At 45.5% G+C, this 18,952-nt stretch overlaps 1 protein-coding gene across 4 annotated transcripts in view; it reads left to right on the top strand.

The window, feature by feature from the left end:
- Drd3 (dopamine receptor D3) overlaps window positions 1-18,952 on the top strand; it is a 62,159-nt gene that overhangs the window by 37,642 nt on the left and 5,565 nt on the right. For all 4 annotated transcript variants that reach the window (XM_087575975.1, XM_087575977.1, XM_087575976.1 and 1 more), the window contains 2 exons: window positions 8,540-8,682; window positions 17,850-18,046. In XM_087575975.1, the coding sequence (XP_087432101.1) occupies window positions 8,540-8,682; window positions 17,850-18,046 (340 nt within the window). The remainder of the gene's footprint in view (window positions 1-8,539; window positions 8,683-17,849; window positions 18,047-18,952) is intronic.

Below are 18,952 nucleotides of genomic sequence, written 5' to 3'. Positions count from 1 at the left end.
TCCCTCATCCCACCTATGATGCTAGCTGTGGTGATGCCTCTGGTAGGACACAGTGAAGAGGCACATGGAGCATGAGTCTGAGGTTAGCCTAGATGATGAATACTAACCTCATCTATGGTTTTATCTTACAAGTCTGTACTCCTCTCTGGTGTATCCCCAAAACCACTCTATGACCTCACTTACCAAAAGAGGGAGGGGTGCTTTTAAAACCTTTAAACAATGTAACTTCAGTCATATAAAGACACTTAAACGGGACTCTTGAGAAGTCCACACTCCTGTCTTGGGTGTATACTGCTCTCTTCCTAAATCTCTCTTTCTCCTAATGTTTAAACTTAAACCTGTTACTATTTTTCCCCTATAAACTCTTAATCTGCTTCATACGGACTCAGACTGAAATTCTTTTCTGAAGTAAAGTCCAGAACTCAGGCTGTGCCTGGAAGGAGGTCCCTGAGAGAACTCCTCAGGCTGCTGGGTGGGGCTGAGTCACCTATAACCACTAAGAACATGAAGAAGAGTAGACAGAGTTCTAGAGAGACTGTGGAACAGCTGAGTCCTGATCTTCCTCTCTACCCCAATGAAAGTATGCCTGTATGTTCAACACACACACAGAGAGAGAGAGAGAGAGAGAGAGAGAGAGAGAGAGAGAGAGAGAGAGAGAGGGAGGGAGAGAGAGGGGGAGAAAGAGAGAGAGAATGGGAACATGGGCCTTACAAAAGAGGTTCTGGGAACAGAATGCAGCTAGTGTTTCATTTGACTGAGTTGGCCATAGGAGGGCCGGCCCACCGTTCTCCAATTTGCAGACGGTCATCATTTTGCTCGCCACAGCCATATTCACACACACACACACACACACACACACACACACACACACACGCCACCTTTCACTACTTAAAACCCAACCAGCAAGAATAAACTTTGAGGAGTCTTCTGACTCATATAGGAAAGCCCCCAGAATGCATAGCTCTCAAGGAAGAGCTGTGCCTCCAGTCTCAACGGGGCAGGGGCTTACATTTCATAATGGACTGTCCTCAGCAAACCTCAAAACAGAGCTCCCCACCCCCATTCTAGGAAAGAAAACAGGCCTCAGAAAAGCTGTCTCCATTCTCCTTCCCAGCAGTGTGCGATACACAGCATTAAAATCTGTTCATGTGATGCCAGATAGCTGGTCAATTCATTAGAAATGCAGTCATTCACACAGACCTTTGGTCTTCACACAATGCCAGTCATCAGCCTGACAAACTTGACCAAATGGATTCAGTACTTTTTTTGGTCATGAAGCCCTTGTCCATAATAGCAGGGTAGTAAGAGATAGGGGAAAAAAAGAAAGAAAGAAAAGAAATGATAAAAGGGATTTTGAAAGCAAGTAATAAATACTATTGTCATTAGATTCTTAGGCTTGGCTCTGGATGCTTGGATTAAAGCCGTTTTTTTTTTTTCTCCTTTTTAAAAATCAGAGTGGGAAGCCCTCTGATCGCAAGCCCCCACACCATGGCTCCCCCATCTTCCCAGCAGGTCAGTCCTCCCACTGCATCCTGGGTCAGTGCTAACTCAAGGAGGCTGCTGAGAATGTGTCAGGAAAGGAGGACATGACCAAAGCGGTGAAAATTAGAGTCTTCAGAGAGGAGTCTGGGAATAATGCAACCAAATTCATTCACCAGAGAGATCTTTAAGTGGCTCTCAAATGGCACCCATCACACAAGCAAGCCTCCGCGCCTTTGCAGAGAGCACAATAGGTACCAGATGAGTCACAGGCACCTTGGATTTTTAGTTTGCATCTAAATAAGCACTTTATATTTGCAAAGGGCTTTCCAGTCATTTGCAAAAAGCTTTCTCCTTCAACAACTCCACCAGGGGAGTCCACAGAACTAAAGATTTATTGAGCCCCCTGTCTGACCAAATAAAAGGTGGTGAAAAGCAGCCTTCAGAGCTCTGGGCTCATTAAACCCAGGCAGGGAGTTAGAGTCAGGCCCTCCCACCCAGGCCGGGAGCTTCTCTCCTCTAACAGTCACCGAGAGAACCCCCACTTGAGGAGAACGGATAGCGGTAGCTTCGGCTGGACAGTCATGATATTAAGACTTTAATGAGCAATCGGCCAGGTAGACCGAGAATCGAAGGGTGCTCCATGTGTGCTGAAGAGCCTGCTGTCCTTCATCACGGGCTTCATCATGGGTCCCAAACTAGACCCAATCTTCCATCGATTTAGATAAGAGTACTCTCTAAATCGCAAAAATAGCCCCCATTCTTGACAAAAGTTAGGGACCTGTAGAGGTCATGGCTGTAGTTCACTGCTAGAAGTATAATTTCCTATGTCCTCCATGTTTCGGTTATCCTAATTTGTATGGATGTACAGACAACAAAAACAAAATTAGCTAACATTTATAACACTCCAGCAAAGTGAGTATGTTGTCCCATCACATGCACACACACACACACACACACACACACACACACTCGGTGGAGGTGACTAGAATCACAAAGCTATTAGGAAACAAATAAACTGAACCAAAAGTCACTGCCATCTTTTTTCCTCCCCAGGACTAGGGATGGAACCTACCATTTTGAATATGTTGAACTTGCATTCTTCCACAGAGCGACATCTCTAGGGTTATGGTAGCTACCATCAAGTCTGTGATTCTCCTGCCTCCACCCTCACCCCTCGAATGCTGACATTATAGGCGTATGCCACCAAGCCAGCTTGTGCAGCCAGTATCTCCTACAGTAACGGCCCTGGAGCCAGACCCTGGGGCCCTAGCTGCGAAGTCTACACTGCCAACTTCAACATCTAAGCCTTACAGCAAAGCGACTTCAGGCTGTTTGGTTCCTGTGTCTGTTTAACAGAGACATCAGTAACTACCTCAGCCCTTCAACAGTGGCTGGCACGGCACAAGAAAGCGCTCAACACTTGTCTGATAGATAAATTTAATGCGCACTACCTGACAACCAGGAGGGAAAGAATCACAATCATAAAACCTAAAACCACACGGAACAATCGTGGATCTCTTAGATTATCTCGATAGTGATGGCAATACAGTAAGAACCGCCTTTTAAATTGTATTAAAAACAAACAAACAAACCCCGCAAAAAAACCCTTCACAACTGTAATCTTATTCAATAGCTGTGAACAGTCCTGTTAGAAAATTTGTATCAGAAAACTCAAGCCACCGGCCCCCCGCTGTTAAGCCGCGGAGCCGGATTTCAGACCCCAGCCAGTCCTAAGTCCCAGGGCTTTACGGAGTATACACTGACTGCATTCGGGTAGGCTGAGTATTCCACGGGAGAAAGGGCCGAAAACGCCAGAAGCTGGAACACAAAGAAGGTAGTGGGACTGGGAATACCTCCAAGGGAGGTGACCCTAGCCAGGGTTCCTTCTCCATCCAAGCCAGGCCAAGCCTGACCCAGCGCTTTGGCCTCCGCTTGCCTGCGGTTGGCCTTCAGCTAATCGCTCAGAGAGGAAACCGGAGGCTAAACAGTCTCCCTGGGTAGGAATGCAGGGTCCTCGCAGGGCTCCAGGAACTAAGGGGGGCGGTTTTCCCTCTCTGCCTCCCCACAGAGCCTCGAGAGCCCCCAGGTGAGTCGTGAACTTCTCACCCCAGCGGAGCTGGCGAAGTTCTTGCTGCATTTTGGTGCCCTCCAATGGTGGATTTTGGAACAGCCTCGAGGTCTCAGCCACCCACCTACGACATGCTGGGGGGCCTCATTTATTCTAACGGTTTAATCGGTTAAGAAGAACTAAAAAGCATACTGTGACAATGAAAGACTGTAGTCTTGTCTCTCGTCTCTTACCCAAGTGAGCACGAAGCTTTGACAGAAATTCTCCCTAATGCAGACTTTCCTCAGACTTGTCTAATAAGATACATTAGATGTTAAAAATACGTTTCTGGGCTTTACTTTAGAAGTACCGCATGGAAACCACTCGGGGAATAGCTTGGGGATGTGCATTTTAATAGTACACCCCCACACTCCCCAACCCCCATCCCCACATTCCCCACACCCCAACATACTGGCACTTAGCATCAAGCTACTTGGGGAAGTTCCGTTCTGAGCATTCACACTGGTCTCCCAAGTACAAACAAGTGGGACACTGATTTTCTCACCAACAAACCCTTGCTTCCCTGCAGGACTAAGACAGCCACATGTGCCTTTGAGAGGGAATGGGGTCTTTGTCAAAGACATTGGCCCCAGAGATGTCAGACCTGGCTTGGCAGCAAGCACTCCAGAGTGAAACTTTGGGTCCATTCTGCCTTCCCTGAAGCTGGTTCCTCTCATAAGCAGAGTCATGTTCTGTATAATCTCTTGCTCATTGAAATAAATAAGCATTGAAAGCTCGTTTAAGACAGCATACCATTCCCGCTAGTGTGCTAGAACCACGCTGGTGAGACCAATGTTCTAGGAACGTTTCAGGTTGGTTATCGAGCCTTTGGTGGTGGTTTGACATGAGCGGTGGTGGGTAAACTTACACAACAGAAATTGATGCATGTTACAAATTAGGGCCGTGTGTGTGTGTGTGTGTGTGTGTGTGTGTGTGTAGAGAGAGAGAGAGAGAGAGAGAGAGAGAGAGAGAGAGAATTGTTCCCTCTTTGTTAGCACATCACTGAATATTTAGCATGGCTGGATTCTTTGATGTCTCAGGATTTGAGCCTGTTTGCGCCTGTGTGATGTCTTTATTTGCAATTTTTGTAATAAAATTTATATATAAAAACGTAAGTATTAAAAAAAAGGAGGGGGTTGGGGATTTAGCTCAGTGGTAGAGCGCTTGCCTAGGAAGCACAAGGCCCTGGGTTCGGTCCCCAGCTCCGAAAAAAAGAAAAGAAAAAAAAAAAAAAGGAGGACTTTGCCTACAGCAAGTCCGCGCCGGAGAAAGTAGTCACATCTTTCCACTCCCTAGCCTTCATCTAGCCGTAGCAACCGTTTCATAACAGCAGCAGAATTTAAGTCGCAGCCCCTCTCCCAAAGGCTCCTGGGGTCACCACAAAGTGAGCCTAATGACCACATTTGATTTGGAGCCCGAGCGGAAAAGAAGTCCTCGGACTGATAGGCTTGGAAGGCCACCAGACGAGGCATGCTGTGTAACTGCTCCAGGAGAAAGGAATGGGACTTTTAACAGGACTCAAGAATCCTGTTTCTCCCTCTTCAGAAGGAAGTCACTAGCTTTCATCTCAAGACTCACAGCAGTCTTTAAGCCGTGTTACTCTTGGAAAGTAGCTACATACAAGGCAGAGGTGGAATGCAAGCAAAGGACACACACGGGAGAAACAGGCGACATCGCGCAAACCCTGCTTACCCAGCATGCACCTTGCTCTCCCTCTGCCCAAGCTTTGAGATGCACATGACAGAGTAAGGAGGCTCCTGCCTTAAATCTGGCATCCTGCTTCCCTGGAAACCGAAAAGACAAAAATCGTGGGTCTACATTTAGACCCATAGCTAAAGCCCTCTGAGCCTGGCTGGCTCAAGGCGGCCTACTTGCTTCGTACATGGACCTCTGGGGAATACTGAGCTATACGATGCTTTGAGCCATTTGGTAACCTAAACCAAGTGGCTAATCTCTTTCCATCAGTGAGACAAGTTCAAGGACGACTCAAGACAACGACACTTAGGATGTTGGTGCCATTGATGGGCACTGAAACACTGTAAGCTCAAAGTCAAAAGTAACTATCTGAGAGATATCATGGAGGCTACAGTTGAACTCCCAGGGAGGAGGCAGGATAACGGACTGGACAAAGACTATGGAAAAATATCCAACAACAGACGGGTTTGGCTGAAGCCATGAGTACACGCCAGGAATCAACAGAAGATCATGTTCGCAAAGGAAGTTGAGAGCCCGTGCTGAAGAAAATTAATCTGTGTGTAAAAGAGGAGTCTCAATGACAGTATGTTTATTTTCTGCTGTGGTGGAACAAATTAACACAGGTTTAGAAATATAAACTACAACCCACTTTAACTTCACAATCCTTGTAAGTCCGAGCACTGCAGAGTAGCTGTGGTTTACAAGACAGAGCCCAAGGTGTGAGCTTTTCTGAACCTTAGAATAGTCCTCCTCACAGACTCAGGTTGTCAGTAGGACTCAGTTTCTTACGACTGTAGCAGTGTGGTTCTCACTATCTTGCATGTTACTACCCAGGCTTCTCTGTGCTCTTCTGTGCTGAAGAGTAAACTAGGGAAGTTTTGATGTTCAAGGCAGGATAAATCTCACCCTTTGAAGCTCTTTGACTTGGGGAACAACTCGGCCTCTTTTTAAGGTTCACCTGATACGGTCAGGCTTTCCCAGAACAATGTCCCTTTTGATTAACCCAGAGCCGAGGGATTAGTAATCTAGTCACAGAGGGATGTTACATGACACATAGGTCTCTCCCGTGTACAATGGGAAGGGATTATAGCCAGCAGAATCCTGGAATTCTTCTGTCTCGGAGATTTTAGCTATGGAGGTGGGGAAGACATCGTGAAATTGATGTAAACAACCTGGTAGCAAAGTCCACCTGGAGAGTAGAGCGTAGGGTGGCTTAGGCTAAGTGGAGAGCAGATCACAATGGATCGCTGATAGCCTCTTCTACTGCTTTTCTGCCCAGAACAGCTGAGTCCCTCTAACGCCACACGCTTGTCCCGGTTTCCCCCAACTGACCTCTTCCGTCATTCTCCACCACCTCATACAATGCACTTCCTTCCCGGTATCTTTCTTTCTTTCTTTTTTTTTTTTCTGGACATGTTTGCTTGCATTTTTTGTCATCCCTCTCCTTTACTGAACTCTAAGCTCAATGGGGACAGGGTTGATGTCACTTACTCCAGTCTATCCATCCAGAATGGGGCCTGCATAGAGCGGGTCATATGCTATATATAGCGTACAGCAGAGGGGGCAGGGGGGGGTGGCTGGATAAACCCTGAATTGAAAGTGAAATGAGGAAGTAAGTGATATGGAAAGGTCAAAGGGCAATCAGAAGGTCTGGGAGTTGTGTCTGGTCTTCTTAAAGAAGGTAAAAAAGTAGAGCTGAGTGAACGGGCGTGGGGAGCCAGGCTCTGGTTCAAGCATCTTGAGTGTGTCTACGGATGTCTGACAAGCAGTGGAAATGTGTGTGAAGAATAACCAAAGAATAGACTAGCTAATGGAACTACAGGAAAGACTTTGACTGTGTGGGGTGGTCGGTCTTGATCATCAGTTTGATTGGATTGGGACCTACCTGTGAGATTAGAAATCCCTCCCCTGGGTATGTCTGCATGTGCATTCTGAGACCATTCGAGCTCAAGGGGTCTGGCCTGGTGCAGTCCACTGATGTCATGAAAACATGAATGGACTGTTGGAAGGCGATGGGACTGTGAAGGTGGTACCTACTTAGAGGAAGTAGGTCATCAGGGAAATGCCTTTGAAGGGTATTTGCTGGCCAAGGCTCCTGCCTGCTTCTCCTCTCTGCTTGCTGGATGCTTGAGATGAGAAACCTCCTCTTCCACACAGTCTTACCACCACAGTGTTCAGCCTCACTGAACTCCCAAGGCAGTAGAGCCACTCGATTGCTAATCCTGTGAGCCAAAATAACCCTTTCTCCTTTTAAGTGGTTTCTCTCAGATATTTGTCCCAGACACAAAAAAGACTAACATACCATGTGCATGCAAAGTGGATTCCCAAATAAGCCTCCACTCGGATGTTAGCTCTATTTTCCAAACCTCTCTTAGTTGGAATGCTTATCCCTCTGTGAGTAGAATGTATGCTCGCATACAAGCAGGGACACAGGACTGATGCCATCTGGCAAAGTGTGGAAGAATGACACGAACCCACACCCAAAGTCTTCAGAGTGTGGGGCCTGTGAGTAGAAGGCAGGTTGTGGGTTATGCCGGAGTTCGAGAGGAAGGCCACCTCACAGCTCACTGCTGCTCTCTGTCTCTCGGTTGACTATTCTTTCTCCCTTTCTCTGTGGATGCTCCAATGAGTTCATCTCTCTTAGCCTTTCTGTTATCTCGCTCAAACATTTTTCCTTCTTTAAAATATCTTTTTTGACAATTTCATACATGTATGCATTGTATCTTGAGCACACCCACTCTCAACCCAGGCCTCCCCTACCCACACCCCCCAACACATTGTCACCTCGTTTAATGATCTCTCCCTCTCCTTCTCCCTCTCCCTCTCTCTCTTTCTTTGTATCTCACTAAGAGATTTTTTCCCTCTCTCCCTCCCTCCCACTCCTCTATCTCCTCTCTCCTCTCCCTTCTTCTCCCACCCCCACTTTGTAATCCTGTGAACCCTGTGCTGCCTGCTGGAATCTTGACTGATTCCGTTGGCTTGGCCTTATGCAGGTCTTGTGCAGCTACCCATGGCTGCAGTGGGTTAATGAATACCATGCTATGTCATTGGTGTCCCATGACAGCATTCCACAGCACTCCTCCCCACCATCCAGCCCTTACATCTTTCTGCTCCTTCTTCTGTAATCACTTTTCCTAACTCTCTTCACCTAAGGAACTTTTCTCTTGTCATGTATTTCAATGTGAGTCGCCCTCTAGTAATCTCTTACAACCACTGCTCCCATCATGCCTCACACCTGCCTTTACCCTTTCACAGGTACACAGCGGTGGTCATGCCAGTTCACTATCAGCACGGCACCGGGCAGAGCTCCTGTAGACGTGTGGCACTCATGATCACAGCTGTGTGGGTGCTGGCTTTTGCTGTGTCCTGCCCTCTCCTCTTTGGTTTCAACACAACAGGTAAAAACTATTGCTTCTGTTTCCTGAACTCGTAAAGTCCACATCATTCCCGGGTGGCTGTGAGTGGTACCCATTCCAATATTTCCAACATATTCAGAATCAACATATCATAAAGCCTAGAATAAGTTATTCCCCAATAAGAATTATTCCGGACATTTGAGAACTAGTTCTGAAATGCCTATTTTTATTAATATGCAAAATTGTGGGTTTGGTGGATGGTGCATAGTGCATCTGGATGAATGGATGGGTATATGAAAGTGTCTGTACCTGAGAAGGTTTGAATTTTAACCATATGACACCGATCCAATCCACATTTACCCTTCGCATGATTTATCTTTTAGCCTCAGGAAATCCGTCTTTTGAATGAAAGCTATTGAAAATGCATAATGAGAGAAAAGGGAAGGAAAATTCTATAATTATAATCTCAAAAAATAAAAGAAATATCAAATAGGGAAATGCATAATTAGAAAAAAGGGAAGGGGAAGTTTTTGCAATTATAATCTCAAATTTTTAAAAAAATAAGTATTCAGGCAAATTCCAACTTATAAACATTCTTCCAGGCATTGTATCCTGAACAAATGATTTTAGAAGTCAGAGCACACACACACTGAGGAAGGCAGAGACTCTAGAATCAGAAAGTTCTAAGTCTGAATCTATCTGTTTCTCCTTGAACAAGCTACTGGAATCTTCTGAGCTCAGCTTCCTCACTGATGAATTTAAGATGGTAATACAGTGGTGCACAAAGGAACAACGTCAAATGTATATTCGTTCAGCATATTTAGTTACAAAGTTTTCAATATTTATTTTTATAAACGGCTCTGTACATACAAAAAGCCTCCAAAATTAATCTCTGAAGTTACATTATCTATATGAACCTTATATGACATATCAACATATGTATCGTCTTTCTTATTGCTGTTCAGAGCTATAATGAAACTGCAAAACTGTGATGTAGGTTTTTCAAAGCAAACTCTTTTAGACTGGAACATAGTAGAACTCAAATGAACCAGTCCATATGGACAAAATAGGAAATCTAGACTTAACTTTTTCTGTAAATAATTTTTAAATTTAATTTTTAAATGTTATGTGCATGCATGTATATCAGGCATGATGCTCACAAAGGTTAGAAGAGGGCACAGAATGCCCTGGAACGGAAGTTAAAGATGGTTGTGAGTCACCATGTGGTTAGTAGGAAAGGAATCAAAGTCCTCTGGAAGAGCTAAGCCATCTCTCCAGTCTGCAAATACTTCTTACCTTTCTCTTTAACTCTAGCCTCTTATCCTACACATTGTGTGACTCTGCATCCTGTATAGAGGTTTCTGCTACATAACAGGAATTAAACTGGGATAGCATGTGCAAATGTGCCAAGCACATCCTACCTTCTCAAGGTCAGTCTTGTTTGTCATATACATTAAAGGTTAAGAAACCATGTATTAACAAATGTTTTCCTGGTTAACTCAAAATGTTCACAAAATTTAGTGGGTTACCATTTTGTTCTTCATCACTCGTTACTTTGTTTTGTTTTAACTGAACGACACTTTAAACCCAGGAACTATGGTAACTATGGGAAACTAAAATACCTTTTGTGCTCACTGTTAAATGTGCCCTGTGGGTTAGTGAGAGAGCTAAGTCAACACATTACCTCGTGTCTGTGTGCAATAGCCCTGCATTGGACTCTCATATGGGAACTGAAGTTCACTGCCTGACCCAGGCATTGCTTACTTCCTGGCCCCCAGCACATGTCACCTGTGGGCTGAGCCTGCTTCCCCTACACATTCTGGGATGCTGACAGAGATGATTTGACTCCTTCACACGGGCACACGTACCTCCATAGAATAGCTGAAACCAACTCCAGGTCTGACAGTAGACAGAACTCTCAGCTAATGTCAACATCTCAAGCAACGAGTGATGAGCTAATTGTAGCATGGTGACACCAATGACATCATTATTGTTCTAGAAACAAAACCCAGGAAAATCATCCCAGGGTTTTCAAATTGAGAATTGAAAAGAGAAGAAAAAAAAAAAAAAAAAAAAAAAGAAGACGCGTGACCTAGCACGTGTGCATCAGAAGAAGACCCTACTGCTTCTCTTTGGGGTCTCTCTTTTACTTTGTGTTTTATGCTATTTTTTTATGTGTGTTTGTCTGTTGGTTGGTTTTATGTTTGGAGGTTATTTTGTGTGACTTCATTTGTGAGACAGTATCTCACTAGGTGGCCCAGAAAGGCCTTGAATCTATAATCTGCCTGCCTTAGCCTCCTGAGTAGCTGAGATTATATGCTTCTGCCGCCAAGCCAGGCTGTCTCTTGTTTTAAAGTTTCTTAGCAACACTGTACTAAAACCTCCAATTATTCTCATATTGTGTCAAAGGCAAGGTCCATTAGAAGGACCCGGTAGGTGTTAGCTGGTGTCATTGTTGTGATTATGTAATGGAAAGTTTCCTGTGCCTTAAACTGCAAGAAGCATCTGCTGTAAGGACGATAGAAACAGTGGTGGCTTGGGGCTGGAGAGATGGCTCAGAGGTTAAGAGCACTGTCTGCTCTTCCAGAGGTCCTGAGTTCAATTCCCAGAAACCACATGGTGGCTCATAACCATCCGTATTGAGATCTGATGTCCTCTTCTGTTGAGATCTGATGTCCTCTTCTGGACTGCAGGCATACATGCAGGCAGAAAGCCGTATGATGTATACATAATAAATAAATATTTAAAAACAAAAACAAAAACCAGTGGTGGAGTGGCCACAGGAAAGATCAGCTGTCCCTTCCTAGAACGCAGATCAAGGAATTCATGAGCAGAACTCAGGCATAAGGAATCCAGCCTTGGGGTTGGGGATTTAGCTCAGTGGTAGAGTGCTTGCCTAGCAAGTGCAAGGCCCTGGGTTTGGTCCCCAGCTCCGAAAAAAAGAAAAGGAAAAAAAAAAAAAAGAATCCAGCCTTGGGCCCTGACACAATCTGACCCTCACGGTGTAACTTCTTTTTCCTGATGGATGTGATCTTGGTCAGTGTTCTACTGTTGTGAAGAGACACTATGACCAAGGCAACTCTGATAAAGGAAAGCATTTAATTGGGGCTGGCTTGTAGTTTCAGAAATCTACATGATTACCATCATGGCAGGAAGCATGGCAGCAGGCAAGCGTGGTGCTTGAGAAGTAGCTGAATGCTACATCTTAATCCCACGGGCAGAGATCAAGACACTGGGCCTAGCTTGAGTATTTAAAACCTTAAAGCCCACCCCCCCCAATGGCACACTTCCTCCAACAAAGCCACACCTTCTGACCTTTTCAAATAGTGACACTTCCTGGTGACCAAGCATTTAAATATGGGCCCATGGTGGCCAATCTCATTCAAACTACCAAATAGCCCCTCCAGCAACTTCCCCATTGACAGGTTCATTCAAAAGCCCAGTACAAGTAACTCTTTCCTTCTCTGACAAGTAGAAGTGGAAAGGTTCTCAGGTGTGGTCAATTCCACCTGACTTGGAGCATGCTGGACTTCAAGAAATGTAACAAGAAATGTAACAAGAACTTTTCTTTGAGGCTGTGGCTTGCCATTGTGTTGCTGGACCATTAGAGGCCACAGAGGCAAGCTGAACCTCAGCCTCTTTGAACTTGGAGTTGCTCATGTTCTTTGAAAGGGGGCAACAGGACATAGGCTTTTGGGTGGGAGAGAATTCCTGGGCTTCAGGGACTGGCTGACCAGTATTGCCCCAGCCTCATCAGAGGCCCAGCAGCCTAGTTAATCATCAAATCAACATTCCCTAGCCGCACAGAGGAAGGTATATGTTAGAGCAAAAAGGCAACAGTAAAGATCTCCGATGAGTTCAGTCCTTTAATTTCACAGAGAGGAAAAAAATCGTATTTGAATTTCTGTTAAATCAGATCCCCATTGTGTGTCTTTTTAAAAAGAGAGTTCTAAAAAGAATACATAATAGCCAGTGATAGGATTTAAAAATTCTTCTGGGTAGAGGACTTAAAGTTAAGGAAATCTTATCAGCTCCTTTAGGGAAAAAAAAAAAAAGAGTGGTATTTATTTGATTTTAGCAGTAGAAATGTCACCTGGCTTTCAGAACCCTGGAGCTAGAGGGAACTTGGTTGCTCAAAAGTTGAAAGGAAGAATAAAAGCACACTGTTTGAAGGGTAGTGACTCATCCTAAAATCAGATTCATCAGCATCTCCGTCTTTGGAATCGACTTCAGGTCAAATCCTTCAACAAGTCTAAAGTTCATCAGTCTTTCAAGTCAACCTTCTCTCGACCTTGCTCTGCACATCACTCAAGTTCCCAGCCTAACTCTCAGAGACCTCCAAGCCCCTCCTTGTTGCTGCTGTTCTGTGCCTCTTCTTTCTTTTTGTGTGATTGTGTGTGTGTGTGTGTGTGTGTGTGTGTGTGTGGTGTAGGAGTGTATATGTGTCTGTGTGTGTGGAATGTATGTATGGTATGTGAGGTGTGTGTGTCTGTCTGTGTGTGCCTGTGTTTGTGGTATGTGTATATGGTGTTTGTGTGTGTGTGTGAGTGTATGGTGTATGTGTATGTGTAAGTGAGGTATGTATGTATATATGATGTGTGAGTATATATGTGTGGTATGTATATATGGTATATGTGTCTCTGTGTGTGGTATGTGTGTATGGTGTGGGTGTGTGAGGTGTGTGAGTGAGGTTTGTGTGTGAGGTGTGTGTGTGTGTGAGGTGTTTGTATATGGTATATACGTGTGGTATGTGTGATTGTGTGTGTGTGCGTGTGTGTGTTTATGGTGTATGTGAGGTGTGTGTAAGGTGTGTTGTGAGGTGTGTGAGTGAAGTATGTGCGTATGGCGTGTGTATGTGAGGTGTGTGTATATGTGAGTGAGGTGTGTATTATATATAGTGTGTGTATGTGTGTGTGCATGTGTGCATGGATGTGTGTGTGCATATGTAGTGAATGTATGAGTATGGTATATGTGTATAGTATGTTGTGAGGTGTGTGTGTATGTGTGTGCATGTGAAGTATGTGTATAGTATGCTGTGTGTATGCTGTGTGTGTATGTGTGATGTGTGCGTAGTGTGTATATGCATGTGTAGTGTCTTAGTTAGGATCTTATTGCTGTGAAGAAATACCATGACCAATGTAAGTTTTATAAAGAACAACATTTAATTGGGGCTGGCTTACAGGTTCAGAGGTTCAATCCATTATCATCAAGGCAGGAGCAGGGCAGCACCCAGGCAAGCATGGTGCAGGAGGAGCTGAGTTCTACATCTTCACCCGAAGGAAGCCAAGAACAGACTGAACATCCCCAGGCAGCTAGGAGGAGGGTCTCCAAGCCCAACCCCACAGTGACATAGTTCCTCCAACAAGGCCACACCTTTCAGTAGTGCCACTCCCTGGGTCAAGCATATGCAAACCATCACATGTGGTATGTGTATGCTATGTATGTATATGATGTATGTATGTGTGCATATGGTGTGTGTGTGTGCATGTGTGGTATGTGTGTATGTATGGTGTGTGTGTATATGTGTGTGTGTGCTTGGGCATGCTTGTGTACATTGTACATATGTATAAAGGGCAGAAACTCAATTAAGGGTCTTCCTGTGTTGTTTCCCACCTTATTTAAGACAGAACCTCTCAGTAAATTTGGAGCTCACTGGTTTGCTAGACATCAGCTAGACAGTAAGTCTCAGGGACTCCTCTGTGTCTGCTCCCTCCTAACCCCACACCTATCCCAAGTACTGGGGTGACAGACACGCCTATCTGTCATACATGCTGGGGATCCAAATGCATATCCTTTTGACTGTACAGCAAGCACTACACTGAGCCATCTTCCCCGTGCCCTCTTTAGTGTCGTACCACCCAGCATAGGAACTCTGAACGTAGCATGTGCTCCTTGAAGCTGAGTAAGTTGATGTGTCTTTGCCATCGGCCCCTTCTTTTCTCCAATTCCAGAAAGTGCTATTAAAGACTCCCCATACCCATGTGGCCCACCCCAGTACCCTGCGGCCAGTGCTTATGTGAAATGCTCATTTGTACATTTTCCTCTCTGTTTCTCCACTCACACATCCTTTCAGTGACTGCCATGCTTCCATACGGTACTGTCTCAGATCAATCATCAGACAAAGGCACCATGTCTCCCGAGGGAGCCTCAGCTGCCCAACACAGCTCTAGAGGACTCAACAGAGAAGCATTCAGGATTCTGTTGTGCGAGGCCTCCCACTGCCCTGATAACCCGATGCCCTTCCACAGCACCAGTCCCTGACTCCAGTGTCTCCCTCCCTGCTGTGCAGACATGAGACCGCATACCCTCGTGGGGGTGGGGGTGGGCATTCTGGAAGAGGCTGCAGAGCTTGATCAGAGTGTGGACCGCAGTTGACTTCAGTGGGAGAGGTAGGAAGGGATGACAAAGCAAGTTCAGCGACTGTAGATGAACATGGTCAACAGCCCCAGTATAGCTCCTGGCTCCATCTCCATGCTCTCTTTTCTCATGCACATAGTTGCAATGTTTTTAATGGAAAAATAAATGCTTGCACATGATAAAACATTCATGAGGTGTAATGAGATACACCCAGACTTTTAGCTATGTCAGTTTGCCTCCTACCCCAGATGAACAGGGGCTGTTATCCCCTCCCCTGAAGTAAACACTAATATTCTTGAAAGATGTTCCTTGTAACAAGTGTGTGTGTGTCTGTCTGTCTGTCTGCGTGTGTGTGTGTGTGTGTGTGTGCGCGCGCGCGCACGCGTGTGTGTACAGAGAAGCATACTATACCCACTTTTGACTCCATTATTTTCAAAAGTAGTTCGTTTATGGAAGTTAGCCTCCAATACCACGGAGGGCAGAGAAATGGAGAGGTTGAATATACTGGGACAAGTGAGGAACACGCAGCAAGGTTGGCAGAGAGCTAAATCTCCGGGAAGACAAGTCCCCTGGCCCCTTCTTCCCAACACATGCTGAGACTTCTCCTCACTACAGGTGGCACTGAGATCGGGGCCAGCCAGTGACAGCAGGCGAGCTGACTTCAGTGGCTTCAATGATCACAGCCACATGGCTCCCTAGGGACTGAGAAGGCCCACCAGCTGCCATCCCATTCCTGCCCCCAACACACTGTCCCCCAGAACAGCAGATGTCAGTTCAGGGGTCACTACTCAGGGCTGTATGTGCTGTTTGCTAAGGGGGTGCTGAGGTAAGGTCAGGTGAGATGGCATCAATTTCATTCCATCTCCAACAGCATGAGAAGATGTGGGAGCAGCCTGAGTGGGTGCTGGGCTGTGCTGTCCCTGGGATGCCTCCCTGGGTGCTAGACACACACCCTTTTCACGTTAGCTTTTAACTGTCTCCCCCTGCTCTCCACTCCACTCCACTCCACTCCCCTTTCCTCTGCTTTCCTTCTCTCCCCTCTCCTCCCCTCTCTTCCCCTCTCACCCTACCCTCCTCTCCCTCACCACCTCTTCCCTTCGTCTCCTCCCTTCCCCTCCCCACAAATCTTGTTCCCTGTGAGTCTTTCTGCAACTTCAATTCCAATTCCGTCTTAAGTCCAAAAAAACTCAAAAGACATAAACAACATTGATATCACAAATAAAAAATGATAATTATTATAGCAACGAGTTTTCTTCATTATTTCTCATAGCTATTATGTAAGAAACTAGAGCTGAGTAACATTGATGACAAGGCTAAGATCCCTTAGCGAAGAAGCCAGCAGGTCCTTCTTGTCTCACACCCTGGATTCTCTGTCTTCAACCTATTTCAAAAATCAAGATTCAGAACTTGGGCCCCGAGTGGCCACTTCCCTTTCTGCCCTCTTAAATCTCAGGTTACATCTCCCAAGGCCAGACTTGGGCCCAAGCTTCCACTCTTCTGTGAAGGAGCAGGTGTACCAACAGCTATTACTGATGATGTGGGATGGGTCACAGAAGTGCCTTGTCCTGGGGTAAAAGGAGGTGGAAAGTCAAAACTACAGAAGGAAGGTCGATTTGGGGGTTAGACTGGCTACAGGAAAGTACCTTAAGGTTGCATTGCCTTACGACACTTAGTGAACCTTTCTCAACTCCAGCCTGTGTATCTAAGAATAGAGACAAAAATGCCCCCGCCATTGTGATTGGATAAGATCATGTGTATAAAATCCTTGGCCTAATGCCTGGAACATGTTAGCTTGCTACTCTTTTTCACAAGTTGGAGCAAGTCTCTGCCCTGATCCTGAGTACTGCATGAATCTCAACATCTTCTAGTGAAGAAATTGAAATCTTAGGACTTCCCAAAAAGAAGTTGAAGAAGCACTTTGGGCCATAAATTAGGGGCAAGAACTCTTTATGTGTGTGTGTGTGTGTGTGTGTGTGTGTGTGTGTGTGTGTATTTATACATGTGTATATTTATATATATGTAGTTATATGTATATGTATATAAACACATACACACACATGTAAATAATATACACTATATGGATATATAGTGTATATCTGGTACCCACAGAGGGCAGAAAAAAAATGATAGATCCCCTGGAACCGGAGTTACAGATGGTTGTTAGCTGCCATGTGGATGCTGGAAAATGAATCAGAGTCCTTTGCAAGAGCAGCAGTTGCCTCTAACCACTGAGCCATCTCTACAGCCAGCGGACAAGGAGACTTTTGAATTCACATTCTCCTTCCTGTGTCTCTTTCCATCCTACCCAGTGCCAGGAGTCCCTAGAAAACCAAATACCTATCTTCTGTTCCTCTCCCACCTGCCACGGCTTGAATCCACACTCTGGATCCAATAGAGGCCTTTTTCTTTCATGGCATTCAGCCATCTGTTCATGTGTCCACAGCAGCAGACTGTTTCCTGGGTGTGGCATCACCTCAGAAGCCTCTGCTCCCCCGTTCTGTGCCCCTCCTAGGCTTCGCAGGTTACATTTCTCTGAGTTACACCCGACCATTTGCATGGAAGAGATCATCTGTCTAGCTAGACTGTTTGCTCCTTCAAGGGCAGACACCCTCCTATTCATCTTCACAGCCTCTGTTCAGATCAGTGTCTGGAATATAATTATTGATAACTTTTTTAAGTCAACTGCAAGAAGGACAAAGATGAATTAACTTGTTTTCTTCAGGGCACTGACAACATAGGTGTCTGAGACCAGACATTCCGGTCCACCCTCCCATACCATGCCATATGGACTTATGCTCAGTGTTCCACACTGAGAATAATTGTATTACTTTCTCCCCTTCTCCTACCCACAGGGGATCCCAGCATCTGCTCCATCTCCAACCCTGATTTTGTCATTTACTCTTCAGTGGTGTCCTTCTACGTTCCCTTCGGGGTGACTGTCCTGGTCTATGCCAGGATCTACATAGTCCTGAGGCAAAGGCAAAGAAAACGGATCCTCACTCGACAGAACAGCCAGTGCATCAGTATCAGACCTGGCTTTCCTCAGCAGGTAAGCACCTGGCAGGAGCTAGGGGAAGACATAGCAGCCCTCAGTCTCCATGTGACCATCTGTGAGCATGGTGCCAGCATCCACACTTAGGAGACAGATGTCATCGTATCACCTTCTACCCAGCTGCCATTGTAGGATAGGAAATGCAATCTTGAGCGTGTACTGGCTCTCCCAAGATCTCACCTTTCTTGGTAAGCCAAGAAGCACACTTTCTAAATTGTTCTCTTAAGAACCTTCCACCCCCCGCAGTTCAGATGTCCCACAAGGTCTGGTTTTATTGAACTGGGATGGGGGCAGGGTAGCCTTTCGCTGTGACTGTTGTACTATGCACTACTTCCTGTCCTCAAACCACTCATTCCAAGAATCATCCACCTTCGACTGTCTTCCTGATCTGTCTGCCCCTGTGTCAAGGTACTGACCAGCTTGGGGGAGAGCTTTTTCTAGGCTCTACAAAGGAAGTTTGGAGCCTCAGCACTGATCTTACAGTTCCTTGAGCTTTGGATTTTGCTCACATTGCTGCCTGGCACATGGTGGTTTCCCTGCCATGAATACCAATCACCTCCAACCAACCAGAAAAGGACCATTGTACTATAATGCTACTGTCTTCAAGGAGCTTGGAAACAGGGCCTGAAAATAAGCCTCACTTCCATCACCTCCTTACCCCCAAAAAGAGAGAAAAACTCAGAACCAATTGGGATGTTTTCCAAATGTGAAGCGAAAGCAATGGAATGCCCAAAATATTAAATGCAATAGAGGTTAAGAAAAAAATGACTAAGCCTCAGGAAAGGGTTTTCTGGGGTGAGAAAGAACTGAGTTTAGTCTTAAAGGCAGAACCAGTTTGAGTGTCTAGCTCAATCTCTCATGATCTGTGTAGATCAGACTCTCAAAGCCAAAGCTGTAAGATCT

The sequence above is a fragment of the Rattus norvegicus genome, chromosome 11 (assembly GCF_021556685.1).
Source record: "Rattus norvegicus strain SHRSP/BbbUtx chromosome 11, alternate assembly SHRSP_T2T, whole genome shotgun sequence".
Taxonomy (NCBI): Eukaryota; Metazoa; Chordata; class Mammalia; order Rodentia; family Muridae; genus Rattus; species Rattus norvegicus.
The sequence above is the reverse complement of the archived record's forward strand: the minus strand, read 5'-3'. Positions and strand labels throughout refer to the sequence as shown.